We start from the raw sequence: 18,183 nt of genomic DNA on the forward strand, positions 1-18,183 counted from the left end.
CTTAATTACGACAGCCAGAATTTAGATTTGTCTACTTGATGTTAAAAAAAGAAAGAAAGAAAAGAAAATCCAAATGTTAGCATGTTAGTGGAGTTCAACTATTAATATGTTTTTGAAAATAATTTATACATATGTGCATGTAATTATGTTAATATTAACACTTCTTTATTATTTAATGTGGTCCAAAGATCTACTGTTCTTTTTGCAGTTTCCTATGGTAGGTATAATTTTTCTAGAGTAACAAAAATGGTTTAACTTGTGAAATTATTCCTTTGCTTCCTTTTTCTTTGTTGTTTCTTTCAAGTGTTTTGTTAGACCATTGCCATGTATTACTATACCTTTTAATTTAATGGAAATTTTCTAATTGCTCTCCAGAATTAGTTAATCAATATTGTAAGCAAAGTGAGTCCATGTCCCCATACCTTTGATTACATTTTTTTTATTATATTGGTATACTATAACTTGTTTACACATTAATAGTATTTATTGGCTTTTTTCAATTTTCTCTCTGAGAACAAAAGCTGTTGAAGAAACAAAAGCGCTTAAACATGTACAAACATACAAGGAAACCTATGCATGTAAAATGTGCATAACTTAACAAGTAAACACCTTTCGAGATAGATACGTATGTGATTTATTTTGGTCATATGTTTGAAGAGTATCAGGAAGAGCATCGAAGCTAACGACATTGGCTGCATATGTATAATGAAATCGATAGAAAGAATGGGCATCTTTCTGAATTTCTACTTTACTTTTTAAACTTGTATCACATGACTATTTTGAAATGCACGAAACAGCTTCTGAAACAAGTGGTAGTAATGTGTTAGGCTTATTACTGAGTATTCTTGCATAGTTGTAAGAACTCATATTTGCTATTTGTTGTTATTAATTTCCCTTTTTTTAAAGACAGTGGTTCTCAGTGTGGGTCATGACCTCTTTCACAGGGGTCACACATCAGATAGCCTGCATATCAGATATTTATATTACGATTCACAGCAGTAGCAACATTACAGTTATGAAGTAACAATGCAAATAATTGTATGGTTGGAGGTCACCACAACAGGAAGAACTATATTAAAGGGTCATAGCTTTAGGACAATATGATTGAGAACTCCTTTAAGATCACAAAATAACACATAGAAAGACTGAAGTATGAGAAATGAACTTTGTTTTGAATTATTTCTTGTACTGTATTTTTCCATGTACTATTTTATGAAAATATTTCATATACAGCTTCTTCATTGCTTAAATTACAGCACAGTTCTTGATAGTCTCCTCTTCATATGCTCCCTGCGCTAGGTTAGTCTTTTGATTGATACAAAGACTAGACTAGAATCACCATCTCAAAGTTCATAGTTCTATAATTAATAAGAATCAGGTATAATTCATTATGATTTTATTAGAATATTGTGTCCAGAGGTTAAAATTTCAGATGTAATCTTCAGAAAAAGCATGGATTATAAATAAGTTAAATATTTTCAAGAAAGTGCACAAGCTCATTTCAACTTCTACCAATCATTGCATTAGTTCAACAAAAGAAACAAATGTACTGTTAGTAAGATAAAAACTTTGGATGTTCAAGTGATCACTATAGATTTTAGATAGGATATTCTTTAAAAAAAAGGAGGGGGGGTGTCTCATCCTGTATCTCGGGCTGGCCAAAGTTCGCTATGTATAACCCAAGCTGGTCTTTAACTCAAAGAGATCCTCTTGATTTGTTAGCCTCTTGAGTACTGGAATACAGGACTGAGCCACCATGTCTGTTTCATTATCATTTGTATCATTAGTATTGGTACTTGTTAGGGAAATTAAAGATAAAATTGAGTAAATGGGGGAAATTTTTAAACAGATAGTAGACAGGGATTATTTGCAATAATATAAAGGTTGCATCTTAAATTGTAACATTGTTTTCTGCTCCATAGTATTTTTCTTAGCTTCTTTATATTTGACATAAAGCTATTCTTTGATAGCTCATTATCTCAACAAAATAATAAATGGCAAGTTAATTTGTAAAGGTATCTTAGTACATAACACTGTAATGAAATATCTAAGGTTCATTAACTTTTTAAAGAAAACAAGCTCATTTAGTTTACAGTTTTGGAGGTGTTAAGCGTCCACATACTGGCTAAGTGTTGTAAGACCATGCAAGACAGTATGTGGTGAAAGATAGGTGTATTAGGGCCTTAGGCATATAAGGTGATCAATCCTCAGCACTACAAATAGAAATTTTTAGTTTTAGCACTTAATTTCTTATCATTAATAGAGGATACACTTCAGTTTTCTGTAAAAATTATTTATATCCTTTACTGTATTAATTGCTTTATGTTTTATAGCCTAGTAAATTATGTAAAGTATAAAATTGATAATGTCTTTGGATTTCTAGATAGTTTTATATAATTGTGCTGTTTTAGGATGATGATGCAGCTCAAGTGGGTGTCTCTGCCAATACATCAAATTTGGGTGATTTCTATGCAGCAGAAGAAGAGACCAAACAAAATTCAAATAATGCAAGAGAAAATTCTAATAAAACACAAAAAGATACTGGAGTAAATGAAAAAACAAGGTATGGTAAGCTTTTGGTGTTCATAATCAAAATTCAGAGCCAGTTGTTTAGCTAGTACTTGCTGTGTTGTATTTTGCTTAGTGTAATTATTTTATTGAAGTTCACAAATCTGCCAATTTAATTATAGAGAGAAATTTTATGAGGCTAAACTACAGCAGCAACAGAGAGAGCTAAGACAGTTGCAGGAGGAAAGAAAGAAATTGATTGAAATTCAAGAGAAAATTCAAGCTGTGCAGAAGGCATGCCCCGACCTTCAGGTAATTACAAAATTTATTTCTATCAGTGTGTTTGAAAATCATTTAAAACCTAATGTCAGTTTAAAGTAGTCTGTCTTTACTGCTTCCTAGATGGCAGGCTATATTTGTTAATGTTCTGATTGCTGAAATGAACAAACTAATAATGAAATGGATTTGGGTTATCTTTTTACTTTGAAAGGTACTACATGGGAATCAAATGATTGCTTCTATTTTTGTATTGGGCTAGTTAACAATTTTTCATGACTTGAAAATTTATAACTGTTATCACATTAAGATATTCTGGCTACCTTTAGCAGTTACAGATCAGCATTCCATTTTTATTGATCTAGGACTATACACTAAAGCTTTTAAGTCATCATGAATTATGTAAATAAAATAATTGTGTATAGCTTTAGTTTTTTGTCTGTCACATTAGATGTAAAGTTGATATGGAATAATATTATTTTTTGAGATCTTCCTGAAAAAACATGCTGATTAGCTTAATTTGTGTGTGTGGAGACCAGAGGTTAATGTCAGGTGTCTTCTGTTACATTTCATTCTATAAATAGTCTCCCTCACTCAACTGGGAGTTTACTGATTGAAGTGCATGCTTAGCCAATGAGCCCTTGGGATCCTCTTGTTTCTGCCTCCCAGAAGTGGGACTACAGGCCCATGTGCTATGCCTGGCATTCTGTGTGAGGCCTGAAGAGCTGAATGCAGGGCCTTGTGCTTGCACACCAAACCAAACACTTGACCCACTTGAACTATCTCCTCAGTCTAGTTAACTTTACTCTGGAGTTGAATTTTTGAAGAAAGAGAAAAACATCAAATTATGTTTCTTTTCTTTTTTTTTTTAAATTAATTTATTTATTATGTATACAGAAGAGGGAGCCAGATCTCATTACAGATGGTTGTGAGCCACCATGTGATTGCTGGGAATTGAACTCAGGACCTCTGGAAGAGCAGTCAGTGCTCTTAACCTCTGAGCCATCTCTCCAGCCCCAAATTATGTTTCTAATACAACTTTTTTCTAAGTTTTTACTTTTTCCATTTTTTCTAATCTTTTTGTCCTTTATCCCCAATATAAATAATGTCCAGAGGTGTATGTGCCAAGGTTGGGTTGAGTGTAAATCCCCCCTCCAATATTTCAATATTTGATTCCTATTGTTTTTACTGTTCCTGATTGTTGCTTCTCATCACCTTTAGCCTGTTACCATCTTTGTTTCTTCTTCATCTGTGAATTATGGTGGCAATTTTAGTCTCAATAACAGATTATATATGGCACTAGAGGTCTAGAGAAGTAAAATAACTACTTTATGAAATAAATTCAATTATTTTAGTACTTTATAGTATTGTTTTACATATACTCATATATGTTTGTATGCATATGTTTTGTTTTGTTTTTTGTTCATTTAGCTATCAGCCACTAGTATGGGTAGTGGTCCTCCCAAAAAGTATCTACCAGCTATTACTTCAACTCCAACCGTTAATGAAAATGAGACCAGCACAAGCAAATCTGTTATTGAACCTGAAGATTGTTCAGTAGTAGATAATGAGGTATGGTACAGTCTATTGCGTGTTGCTCCTGAGTTGAATCCAATTCCTGAATCTGTAAAATAGTTTTTTGTGGGGAGGATTGGGAAAGAGGTATGCTAGAGATTGGACTGTGGGGCCTTTGACCTACTGGATGGTTAATATATATGAAGTATATTTTCTGTGTCTTTTGTTTCTTTTAGTTGGGGAATAAATCCCTCCCCCCCAATTATGTTGCTATTGTTTCAAAAGAATTACATTCTTTATTAGCAAATATGAGGAGCAGTTATAGCAAATAGTAATCATTTCAGTTAGAAGGGCTTATTCTTTGGCATTTCATTTATATTTGATTTGCAGAAAAATAATAGCTTTTTCCAGATAGTTCATGAAGTATATTGAGTATTTCTTGTTTTCATGAACGATTGATCACTGCCTTTTTCTTATTCCTAAAATACTCCTTAGCCCTTATGAGCATCTTTAAAAGATTTTAACTTTAGTATTTTTAATTGTGTGTGAGTTGTCGGGGAGATATGTACAAGTGAGTGTAGGTGCCAATGGAGGTCAGAGATGTCAACTATCCCTGAGAGCTAGAGTAATGGGCAGTTGTGGGTTACCTGATGTGGGGTGCTGGAAACCAAACTCAGATCCTGTGCAAGAGCAGTACACACTCCTAACCACTGAGCGATTTCTCTAGTTCCCTTTATGGATATCTCAGAATGAAAATAAAAACATTGAAAATAGAATATTGTTGTCCTGACAATATCCTTAAGACTTTTATTCTTTAAGGCTTTAGCAAATCCAAGTATTTACTTGTCTCTGATCTTTAAAATAACAGTTGTGGTCGGATATGCGAAGACATGAAATGTTAAGGGAAGAGCTGCGGCAGAGAAGGAAGCAACTTGAAGCTCTAATGGCCGAACACCAGAGGAGGCAAGGTCTAGCTGAGGCTTCTTCTCCAGTGGCTATTTCGTTGAGAAGTGATGGATCTGAGAACCTGTGTACTCCTCAGCAAAGTAGAACAGAAAAGTAAGAAAGTTGTTTAAATATTAAATATTGTTTACCCAGATTAAAAGCAAGGCAGACTCCTTTTCCTGCACAGCACAGCACAGCACAAGTTAGCTGTTTCACTGATGTATTTGTCAGTGTGTGGCTAAGTATAACTCGATCCAGCCGGCCAGTTTCTGTCCTACAGCTTTTCTTTCTATTTCAGTTACTATGCTATTTGATCAGATGGTGATACCGGTCTGTGTGTTTGTTTTTTGTATGTTTGGTTTTTCAAGACAGGGTTTCTCTGTGTTGCAGCTTTGACTGTCCTAGACCAGGCTGTCCTCAAATTCACAGAGATCTGCCTGCTTCTGCCTCCCTAGTTGGAGTGCTGGGAGTAAAAGGGTGCACTACCACCTCCTGGTGATACAGATCATCTTTAAAACTTACTTTCTTTGCATAGTTTTAACTTATAAAATGAAAAATATGTGTTTTGTTGTGCTATTTGTCAGACTAGACTGATACATTGTTTTGGGACAGAGTCTCATGTAACAAAGACTGGCCTTGACCTCCATATGGAGCTCAGGATAACCTTGAACTTGCTCCTACCTCTACCTCCTCAGTGCTTATGATAATAGGCAGGTTCCATCATGCCCAGTTGAAATACTTTTTATCCTAAATTGTGTATTTGCCATTTGTAAGATTCCTGAGGATAACCATAACGCCTTTCTATGTAAAACATTAAACTTTTAGAAATAAATTTGAAGGTTCCTTATTTTAAATATTTGTAAAAGAATTAGTTATTTGTAAAATAAGTTAATTAGTTGTATAGTAGTATTTAATCTAAAAAATTGAAACCAAGATATGTTGCAGTCTTATCTTTTCATATTTTCAGATGGCGTTTCCAGAATATTACATGTGCTGTCTTCCTCTTAAGAGTTCATACTGTGGAATCTTAATGTGCATTTTATTGAATAAACTACATGATATTCTGTTCTGTTCTGGCCAGAGTCCAGAGCATTTCTGCTTTCACAGAGTTCTTCAGTTATTTTTGATAAGCATCTGATTTCAGAGTCATTGGTGTAGAGTCTCACTTCTTAACCTGTGGGTTGTGACCCCTCCTATGGGTTCATGTGACTGAATGCAACTGAATGGAGGCAGGGCTTGCAAAAAAAAATTTAGTTATTTCAAGCATACAAAATATATTCAGAATTAATTTATTATTAATATATTCAGCCAAAAGTATGTCCAGAATTAAATGCAAACTGAATCCAAGGTGTTCTAGTATTGACTACCTGTGTTGCAGCATGTGAATTATCTATTATGTTGGTGCTAAGAAACATACATGTGCACTTGTAAGGCCACCCTGCCATTCTGACAAAGGCTGTCTGAAACATTTGTGTGTTATGAATTGCTGTGTTTTTACTGCACATACAAAGCCTGCTTTTAAGAAGTTTAGTTGTGAAAACATTTAATGTTTCCCTATCATACCTCATCCTGTTAGTTTCAAATTTAGTCTGTCTTTGGATTATTTTTTGTTCCAATGTTTAATTTAGAAAATTATACTTTGAAGGTTGGAGATTTAGCTCAGTGGTAGAGCGCTTGCTAGGCAAGGCCCTGGGTTCGCTCCTCAGCTCCAAAAAAGAAAGAAAAAAGAGTAGAAAATTATACTTTGAGTTGATGACTTTTAAATTTACAAAAACAATAAGAAATGAATTTTGGCTTGATTAGAACAGAATTTCCAATAATTTCCAAAATGATCTTAAAGATCCTTCTGTAATTTTGTATTTCTTGTGCAAAGTAGAATTCTAAGCATTTAAAATTGAGCTCAAAATATTTTTAATGAACTCTGAAAAACAATAAAGATGTTCTGTATACTTCCGTCTCAAATATTCCTCCTATTTTAATTTTATTTTTCAATTGTGTGTGTGTATGTAGGAGTGTGTGTACACCTGCACATATGCCTGTGGAGGCTCTAGCCACTGGATCTCCTTAAAAGCTGTAGTTGGGGGTGGTTGTGAGCTTGTCCTATGCAGATGCTGGAAAGTAAACTGAGGTTCCCTAAAAGAGCAGCAAATGCTCTTAACTGGTGAGCCATCTCTCTAGTCTAGTCCCTGAAAGATTTAATGCTTTTTTTGTTTTGTTTTGTTTTTTTGAGGCATGATTTCTCTGTGTAGCTGGCTATCCTGGAACTCACTCTGTAGACCAGGATGCCCTCAAACTCAGAGATCCACCTGCCTCTGTGTCTTGAGTGCTGGGATTAAGGGTATGTGCCGCCCCTGCTTGGCAAAGATTTAATTCTTCATGTAAAAATAAGCATATCATCCCGTTAGTATTTTTTGATAAGATTATATATATATATATAATATATATATATATATAATATATATATATATAATCTTATATATATATATATATATATGCCAAAGAATTTTCAAAAATAAAATTCTCTGTGATTATCAGATGTTTAAATTGTATAACTATTTCATACATCTGTATACTTGGGCATGTAAAGATTTCTTGAATGGAAAGGAATCATGAGAGGAGACAGTTTAGCATTTGTAGGCCTAGAAATGTGTGTTTTAATACCATAGTCAATAGATATGGTGGCTATTTAAAGTAAGGGTTAAAATTTCATTTTCTCCCCCATCATGTCAGCAGCATTCGAAGTGTTGAGTATTCATGTGTACCTGTATCTGCTGCATAGCTGCATGGGGCAGCACTGATATAGATCATTACCACTAGAGTAGAGCATTCTGTTAGGTAGCACCAAAATAGAGGATGGCTGAGGGAAGCTTAGTTTAGGAAAAAATTCCAGAAGATGTGGTGATTATTCTAATTTCTTTGAAATATTATTTTGTGGAAGGCAAACTACACATTCTATATGGCAGCAACAGAGGGTAACACCTCACAGAATTACTATGATTTATGAAATTTTGTATGTATGTATGTTTTCATATATATAAAATCTTGAGCATTATAGCTCTCAAAATATCTAGCTAATCTCCATACTGATGCCTGTTTTATGTCTCATTACCCTTAGAACAATGGCAACTTGGGGAGGTTCTACTCAGTGCGCCTTAGATGAAGAAGGAGATGAAGATGGTTATCTTTCAGAAGGAATTGTTCGGACAGATGAAGAAGAAGAAGAGGAGCAAGATGCCAGTTCCAATGATAACTTTCCTAGTTATCATCCTAGTATGAATCAAAATTCTTACAATGTAAAGGAAACTAAAAATAGGTTAGTTTCTGTGTTTAAATTTTACTTGACTTTAAGTATCTCAGGTCTTTATGACACCAATCAATTCCGTAGTTCACATTAACTAACCAAGTACCCTGAAATTCAGTTCAGTAATAGTACAGTACTATCTACTCAAAAGTAGTGCAGATCTTACAAATTAAAGATTAAACCCACAAGAGTATTCTTTGTAGTGCAAATGCCCAGCTTACCTGTCTTCTCCTGTCTTCACTAAAATGAGAGTTTCCACAATCTGCTTTAGATTTAACCATTTGTACAACTCAGGAAATCACATTACCAATTTATGTTGAAGTATTGGACCTGGCCGTTTCAAGTGGGATAGTTAGGAGGCAGCGTCTAGAGGGAGGAAGCGTCTGCGCTGTCTTTGGGGATAAGCATTTTCATTGGTCACTTTTCTTGAACTTCTCTGAAGTCATTATTAAGAGATTTTATGGAAGTTTCTTATGTAGCCATGATTGACTAGATAGATTGGCCATTGATAATGAGACTCAATCTCTGGTTCCATTTCCTTCCCTTCCCTAAAGGTCAGTGGGTGGGTCTGGAAGTAACAACCCTTTAGTGACATCTTTGGATTTTCTGGAAACCACTCCCTTCATCCTGAAGGGCTTTCTAGAAATTGAGTCTTTGTTATAAGCTCCGGCTTTGTTAAACGGGGCTTCTTCTGAAAAACAAAAGAGAATCTGCCCCTCAGGATATTCTAAACATTTTAGGGGTAGGGGGTACTCAGAACACAGGGGTGGTTCTGAAACAAGATACATTTTTTTTTCCCTAACAAAAAGATGTTGCTGCAATAGATTCCACCTAGACCAGGTCAAGAATCATTCCTAAGCTTTCATCTTTGCTCCTGTTTTGGGGGAATTAAGCAAAAAATTGAAAAATTTCAGGTAGTGAAAAAGTTGTGTTAATAAACTAATTGTATTGCCGGCAGTAGTGGAATATCCCCAAAGTCGCAGCTGCTCCATGAAGCGCTTGAGCCCAGAACAATGTAGTGAGACATTGTTGAAATTGAAAACAGAGCAAAGCAAAAAAATAAGACAAAACAAAACAGGAAGCAACATTGTTATTTATAGTTTTTTAATTACATTTTTTTTGTTTGTGTATACATTTTTGTACATGTGTATGTGTCATGGGGAACAAGTGGAGTGTGAGAAGAACTTGCAGGGATGGATTCTGTCTTTTTACTCTGTGGGCCCTTGGGTTATGAGGCTTGGTGGCAAGTGCCTGTACTGCTCAGTCCTCTGTGCTCTGCATTGTTATTTCTAGTAGTGATAAAACTTTATGAATAAGTTAACTAGATACAGTAGTGCCACTTGATAAAGCTCGAAGAATGGAAAAGTGCTCTAGTCAAAAGGAAAATTTTCTTTTGTAGAATATTTTAGATTACAGTGTAAGAATATAAATGAGAAAGACTAGAAAGCAGTTAAAGAATAATTGAATGGACTGGAAATCTGTGATTTTTTTTTTCCCTCTTTATTTTTTCATGTTTAATACTGAAGAAAGAAATACTGGTCCAGAGACGAGGATTTGATGTTTGTTGCTGTATTTTAAAATTGAAGTTGTTGCATGTGATGACTTAAGGCTCTGAATTCTGCATTAGGTGGAAGAACAATCGCCCTGTTTCAGCAGATGGAAATTACCGTCCTTTAGCCAAGACAAGGCAACAGAATATCAGCATGCAACGGCAGGAGAACCTTCGATGGGTATCAGAGCTCTCCTACATAGAAGAGAAAGAGCAGTGGCAAGAACAGATCAATCAGCTAAAGAAACAACTTGATTTCAGTGTCAACATTTGTCAGACTTTGATGCAAGACCAGCAGGTAAATTTTATCTTTGAAATGTATTTTTTAAATTACATAGTTTTGAAGCAGTACAAAATTTTTCAACACATTGGTTAACTATTGCCAAAATTTTCTTCCAACAGACTTTATCTTGTTTGCTGCAGACTCTTCTAACAGGTCCTTACAGTGTTATGCCAAGCAATGTGGCATCTCCTCAGGTACACCTTATAATGCACCAGCTGAACCAGTGCTACACACAGCTAACGTGGCAGCAGAATAACGTTCAGAGGTAATCTGCTCGATGAAAAGTATTAATACTGTATATGTAGTGAGTGCCCAGTGAGAGATTTACAAGTCCCTTCAAGGGGAAAGGCATGAGCCAGACTGCAGGAGGTCTGTTACTGGGCCTGATTTTTGTGTACAAAATGTGTATTGAATTAGATACTTAATGTTGGGTAAAGTATATAATTTATACCACAGTAAATTAGTGAGCAGGAAAAAAATTAGGTTCTGGTTTATACCTGTGTCTGTTAGAACGAAGCTCAGTACCTGTTCCAATGGCTAAGTTATTGAGTTAGGCTAGTAGAGCAAGCAAGATTTGTTGTAGGTTCAGAGTGGTCTGACTATTCTAAGTGCTATTCAGTCATTTCTTACATGTGTTGTTTTTTAATTTAGTTTGTTGACAGTACCTTTAAATTGACTTTTTGACTTCTAAAATTGACCTTTTGTTGTTGTTGTTGATGGTACTTTTAAACTGACTTTTCAATTACTGGCTTAACTTTTTGTAGGTTAAAACAAATGCTAACCGAACTTATGCGCCAACAAAACCAGCATCCAGAAAAAACTAGAAGCAAAGAAAGAGGCAGCAGTGCATCACACCCCTCTTCTCCCAATTTATTTTGTCCTTTCAGCTTTCCAACACAGCCTGTAAATCTGTTGAATCTGCCCGGGTTTACCAACTTTCCATCATTTGCACCAGGTAGGTAACTGAAAACCTGAAGGGAAAATAAGTAAATGCAAAGATTTTGAACTGGGTATGAAATTACATGCCTAAAATTCCAGCACTCAGGAAGTAGAGCCAGTAGGATTAGGAATTCAAGGCCACTCTCAGATACATACTGAGTTTGAGGCCAAACTGGGCTAAATGAGATCTGTCCCCAAAAAGAAAAAAAAGGGTTTGAAATTATAATTTATCTATTGTATTGATTTTTTTTTTTTTTTTGTTTCCAGGGTGTTTTATATGCATATAGTGTGTTTTGAGCAAATTCCTCCCTCCCTGTGGATTCTTCCTATATCCACATCACGACTTTTCCCTCCCAAGTCCATTTACTCTTTGTTTGTTTTGTGTTTAAACCTACGAAGTCCACTTAGTGTGCGAGTATGTGCATGGGTGTAGGCAGTCTACTGGGGTATGAACAGCATTCTCTTCCTCTCTTAGCAGCCATTAGTTGACAGTGGCTTTTCAAGAAGGGATAGGACTTTGTGAACCGCTTCCCCATCTGTATTACATGACTGTTTTAAAATACATGATACTTCTATTCTTTGGAAATTTCCTACATGCACAAAAGGTGTTGTGGTCATATTCACTGCCCAGTCATCCCCCCTAATCTTCCAGATCCACCCTCCACCCTCTCCCAACTTTTGGTACTTTTTAGCTGTAGCTGCTCAGAAGTCTGAGTGTGGGGCCATTCACTGGAGCTTGGTTGACCTACTGGCAGCTGCAACCCTTAAAGACTCTCCCTCTTCCATAATGTCACTATGTCAGTAGCTCCTCAGCTAGGGGTGGGGAGGTAGGGGGCTCATGAACCCCTCCCTCTTCCATGCTAAACTGTTGGCTGCCTTGATCTTGTATAGGCCTACTGCAGATAGCCGTGAGTTCATGAATGCAGCAAGAGTCCTGTTATGTCCAAAAGACACTGTTCACTCTGGTCCTCCTCAAACTCTAGCTCGTAAAACCTTTTTGTTCCCTCTTCCTAAATGTTCCCTGAACTATGTGGGGAGGGTCTGCATTCTAGATGTCCAATTTGTGGCTAAGCTTTTCATTGACATGTATTCTCTAATTTGATGAGTCATGAATGTCTTGTATGAATTTTTGGCATGTTTTAGAGTTGCAAGAAACTATTAAAGTTACATTTTTCTACATTGTTCTTCTAATGAAAATTAATAAGCATGACTGCTAACAAAACTCAGCTATTTATTCAGGGGAAAGATAGTGGTCTTGTTTAAGGGCTGCTGTCACCAGGCAGAACTTTAGGGAGTAAAAGATGAGTAGGATAGTACTTAAGAGAAGCCACATCTTGGTGAGTGTATTTTGTGTAGGGTTTATTAAGGTAGTTTTAGGTGTTTTTATGTTTATTTGCTTTGCTTTGTTTTCCCCTGATATGCTAGGTACTAACTGGGATCCAAAGATGAGTTAAGATAAATCTTAAAAGGAATTCAGAGTTTAGTTAGGAAGGTTAATAATGTTGAACCAGGCAGTGGTGGCATACATACGCCTTTAATCCATTCTGGAGGTAGAGGCAGGCGGATCTTTGTGAGTTCGAGGCCAGCCTTGTCTACAGAGTGAGATCCAGGAAAAGGCACAAAGCTACACAGAGAAACCCTGTCTCGAAAAACCAGAAAAATAAAAAATAAATAATGTTAATAAATGCTCATGGCAATGCAATGATTGCTATAGTAGGGATACAAATACTTGGAGAATATGAGCAAGTTGGTTTTAGAAAAGATGATATTTAAGCCAAAGGATGAATAGGGTCATTTCCTTAATGATTAAAATGGAAAAGGCTTTTTAGCCAGTAGAACCACTTAAGAGTTTCAGAGCAATAAAATAACATTTGGAGAATTTAGATGTAGCTCAGTATGTCTAGTGTTCAGAGCCAAGGACGGAAAGTGATTGATGTGGCTGGAGAGGGGCAAAGCCCTTTTGTGGAATACAAAAGAAGCTTAAGCTTTATATTGCAATTAAGAGGGACTACAGAAGTACTTTGAGCTGGGGAATAACATGAGATTTTTATTTCAGGAAGATTATACTGTGGTACTATTGAGGGATTGGAGGGAAGGAGCTAAGAGTAACTGACTCGAAGGCTTCCATAGTGATGTTAGGGAAAGAGTGATAGCCTGACCAATGGTAAAGAATGGCAGTAATGGTAAGAAAACACTTGAAAGTATTAGAACAAGTTAAGTGGCCAGTTGATCACGAAAGAATAATTGAATGTATTTGCCAAGGAATTTAAAAAACATAAAGGTTGAGAATTCTTCATGAATATTAATATCCATATTCATGATGTATTAAGATTTTCAAAGCATGGGCATTAAAACTTGAACAGGCTCTTTTTTACTTCATGAATATTGACTAATATTGATAGCATATATTACTTGAGTAGGCTTTTAAGAAATAAATGACAAGATGAATCTGTTACTCATTTTCACATAATATTCATACCCATGCCAAATGAGTGTAGTATCAATTTTGTAGCATTATTTTGAATATTAAGTGACATTGTATATAAAGTACTTATAATTGAGGTTGGCACCTTATGATAATTTGATAAGAGCATTGTTATGACTTCTAGATCTTTTTTTAAAATTTTTAACTTTTAACTTTTAATTATGTAGATATGTGTGTGTGTTGAATGTGGGTTTGCACATGAGTGCAGTGCCTATGGAGGCCAGAAGAGGGCATAGGATCCCCCTGAGACTTGAATTACAAACAGCTGTGAGCTGCCAAGTAGGTGCTGGGAATGAAACCCAGGTCCTCAGGAAGACAGTGCTCTTAGGAGGTATCCAAGAGCTGTTTCTCCAGCCTCAGCTTCTAGTTCTTAAGGAAGAACCATGAATGACTTTATATCACAAATACCTCAGATGGAGTAGGCTGAGCTGTAGTAGTAAATGAGTAAATGAACATTAGTTTATTGAACTGACTGTTTTGGTAGGTTTGAATTGGATATTTAATGGGTTAAAGCTCTTAAAAATAAATTTTAATTTCATTTAAGGCTAAGGTACTTCTTCATTCTTTTCTTTCCTGTGTTTTTATTAGGAATGAATTTCAGCCCTTTATTTCCTTCTAATTTTGGAGATTTTTCTCAGAATGTTTCTACACCTACTGAACAGCAACAGCCATTAGCCCAGAATTCTTCAGGGAAAGCAGAATATATGGCTTTTCCAAAACCTTTTGAAAGCAGTTCTTCTGTTGGAGCAGAAAAGCAAAGGTACTTGATTGTATCAAATTCTGATGCTTTTACCACTCAAATTTTTTTTTTTTAAATATTACATTGTGTGTGTGTGTGTGTGTGTGTGTGTGTGTGTGTGTATGTGTGTGTGTGTGTGTGTGTATGTGTGTGTATGTGTAGCTAGAGTTTTCTCTTTGTACTTAGAGTTTTCCTGCCTGGCCCACAGTCAGGACAAATCTCTCTCACCCGCCAGTCCCACAACCTCTCAGACCCAACCAAGTAAACACACAGAGACTGATATTGCTTACAAACTGTAGGCTGTGGCAGTCTTCTTGCTTTCTATTTCTTCTATCTTAAATTAACCCATTTCTATTAGTCTATAAGTTGCCACGTGGCTCACGATACCTTACATCTTGCTTGTCATGGCGGCGGCTGGCAGAGTCTCTGCCTCAGCCTTCCACTTCCCAGAATTCTCCTCTCTGCTTGTCCCACCTATACTTCCTGCCTGGCTACTGGCCAATCAGTATTTTATTTATTAACCAATCAAAACATTTAACATACAGAACATCCCACAGCATATGTGTGTGTATGTGTATGGGTTGTGGGGGAGGTTAAGATAATTTGAGAGAGTAAGTAGGTTCTCTCTTTATACCATATGGGTCCTAGGGATCAAATTCAGGTTATCAGGCTTGGCAACATTAACATGCTGACCTATATTGGTGGCTCACAATTTACTTTGTGACACAGGTGTAATTTTGTGATTGTGTAGCTTGATATAGTATTGGTTATATATAAAAAAAAAAATAGATATCCCTCAATCGTAAGAACTGATTGATGATCCTTGTCCAACTGCCAGAGTTTTAGTTCAGAGTATCTTATGAGATTCATACGACATTACCAGAAATGTATGATTTATTCTTGATTTGATGTTTGCCTTTAGGTTTAAAAAGTTCAGTGTTTACCATCTTAGAATTGAAAACTGATAATAACTGCTAGGGAATAGTTGTTTGATTCATTGCCTCTGAAGACCATTCAGATATTATTATATTGAGTATTATTTGATTATAAAAACAACTTTTAGCTGGGCATGATGACACATGCTTTGAGTCCCAGCACTTGAGAGGCAGAGACAGGCAGATCTTTGGAGTTCAAAGCCAGCCTGGTGTAGGCCAGTGAGGACTACATACTAAAATTCTGTCAAACAAACTTTTATCTAGGAAGTTTTGATGGTACATGATATCAACCATAGTTAGGGTTTTATATTCTTTCTTTCTCATGTTTATTAATTTTTAATATGATGATCTCTCTAGCTATAATCTCTGACACAGTAGTGTAAAAGAAGAGGTCTGGCTCCAGCCATCATTCTTTAGGCATTTTTACAACGATATAAATAAGTTTTATAATTACATTAATCCAGACAATTATTTTGGTAGCTAACTTAAAAAATATCCCTATATTCTCTTTTAGTTTGTTTGTTCTCAGAGAAAATAGGCAAACTGAGCATACGTAAGGAGCAGCAAGGCATGACAGCTTACAGAACACTGCCTGCAGCCTCATTGTTTTCTTAAAAACAAACAAAACCTAGAAGAATGAGAAACTTAGATAGCAGTTGGACCCAGTACTCTGTTGGAAATGTCTTTGTGATTTTTTTTCTACCTGAGCCCTTTATAAATATGTAATCCACAGTATACCCCACTTAGTAATCTGATTGGGCATATCTCAGTTTCCTAAATTAGCATTTGCCACTGTTCATTAAATCATGAACTTTGGAGAGACACTTAATGGATAAATAGATAAATCTTAGAATTCCTGTGTTATAGTCACCTAGGAATTACTTCCTCTCCCTGACATTGTTGACTCCTTCTTATTAGTTATCCTAATGGTTTTGTCTGTTAAGTTCCTTATTTCATTATGAAAACATTTTTTCATCAGAGCTTGATACAGGGATTAGTTGCCATTTAGAAAGATTGTGTGAGTCACACACAGTGAGTATTTATGCAAAACTTCAATGAACTGGGCTTCCTATTGTGATTTTCCACTTCATTATCCATGTTTTATATGCCCTCAATATGAAAACTACTTTGATTTTGCATTAACTATGTCATGTTTAGGATGGAACTACATATCTTGTTTTATCTACTTGAATTATTTCGAATTAGGTATCTTTATCTTACCAAATCTGAAGATAGATAACATTGATAGCCCAGGTTAAGTGACTAAATATAATAAGGAAGCCAAGACCTAGTAGTGTTTTATAAACGTGCTAGCAAGTAAATACTCTAAGCCAGGCAGACCATACTCTGTCTGTCGTAGCCAATCATCTATGCAGTTTTTATTATTTTTTTTTAAAAGGCCAGGCCTTTAATCCTAGCACTGGGGAGGCAGAAGCAGGCAGATCTCTGAGTTTGGGGCCAGCCTGGTCTGTGGAGTGAGTTCCAGGATAGCCAGAGCTATAGCGAAACCTGGTCTTGAAAAAGCCAAAAAAAAAAAAAAAAAAAAAAAACCAAAAAACAACAGCTACAGACAATCTATAAAGATGAGAATGACTGTATGACTCTGCGTTCACTATATTTTTTACAGACTGAAATGTGAATTTCACTGGGCTTCACGACACATGCCATTATTCTCATCACTAAGGAGGTACAGGCATGAGGGTCTTTGTGAGTTCAAGGCCAGCCTGGTCTACAAAGTGAGGATAGCCAGGGCTGTTACACAGAGAAACCCTGTCTAGAAAAAACCAAAAAAGAAATGAGAATTTCATGTATAACTTTCATATGTGGAATATTTTTCTGATAAAAAAAAAAAAAAAAAAACAGACTATTAAGAATAGAAACAAGCCGGGCGGTGGTGGCGCACACCTGTAATCCCAGCACTCGGGAGGCAAAGGCAGGCGGATCTCTGTGAGTTCGAGGCCAGCCTGGTCTACAGAGCGGGATCCAGGAAAGGTGCAAAGCTACACAGAGAAACCCTGTCTCGGGGAAAAAAAAAAAGTGGAAGAAAAAAAAAAGAATAGAAACAAAGCCGGGCAGTGGTGGCATATGTCTAGCACTGGGGAGGCACAGGCAGGGAGATCTCGTGAGTGAGTTCCAGGACAGCCTGGACTTCCCAAAGAAACCCTGTCTCAAAAAAACCCAAAGAATAGAAACAAATCTTCTAGTTTACAGGTCATCTAAAACAGATATTGGCTGAATTTGTTCTACAAGCTAGAAATGTCTGACTCATTGAGTTAAAATATATAGGTCAGTGTCTCCCAAAAATATTCTGTGTGAACATTTGCTAGGCTCTATGATAAAAAGTTGTATATTTCTTTTTCACACTTGCTCTTAAGACATTATAAGTACACAACATACAATTTTATGTTGTATATTTTAAAATCAGTGATAGTGGCACTTAGCAGATAAAACCTGAGAAATGACATTGGACCAACAGAAACCATACGCAGTGAGTAAAGGAGTACACCAGTGGAGTGGCATTTGTCTCCACAAATCCCGTGTGTGAAATGCTTTGAGCAACTCCTGTAGATTCACAAACTAGCAGTTCAGCTCTTCCTCAGCCTTTTCTGCCGTGGTCTGCTTGGTACGTCTTAGAGCTTTGAATTTATATTTTCTTTCCTTCTTTACATTATAAATGTTAGGTCTTTGATTTAGACTTTGCCAGTAAA

At 36.0% G+C, this 18,183-nt stretch overlaps 1 protein-coding gene across 17 annotated transcripts in view; it reads left to right on the plus strand.

The window, feature by feature from the left end:
- The window catches only part of Pcm1 (pericentriolar material 1), a 96,560-nt gene that overhangs the window by 40,235 nt on the left and 38,142 nt on the right, over positions 1-18,183 (plus strand). For all 17 annotated transcript variants that reach the window (XM_036166599.1, XM_036166597.1, XM_036166598.1 and 14 more), the window contains 9 exons: positions 2,412-2,563; positions 2,691-2,820; positions 4,216-4,356; positions 5,168-5,358; positions 8,360-8,557; positions 10,173-10,392; positions 10,497-10,642; positions 11,142-11,332; positions 14,390-14,561. In XM_036166599.1, the coding sequence (XP_036022492.1) occupies positions 2,412-2,563; positions 2,691-2,820; positions 4,216-4,356; positions 5,168-5,358; positions 8,360-8,557; positions 10,173-10,392; positions 10,497-10,642; positions 11,142-11,332; positions 14,390-14,561 (1,541 nt within the window). The remainder of the gene's footprint in view (positions 1-2,411; positions 2,564-2,690; positions 2,821-4,215; positions 4,357-5,167; positions 5,359-8,359; positions 8,558-10,172; positions 10,393-10,496; positions 10,643-11,141; positions 11,333-14,389; positions 14,562-18,183) is intronic.

This window comes from Onychomys torridus, chromosome 17 (assembly GCF_903995425.1).
Source record: "Onychomys torridus chromosome 17, mOncTor1.1, whole genome shotgun sequence".
Classification (NCBI taxonomy): Eukaryota; Metazoa; Chordata; class Mammalia; order Rodentia; family Cricetidae; genus Onychomys; species Onychomys torridus.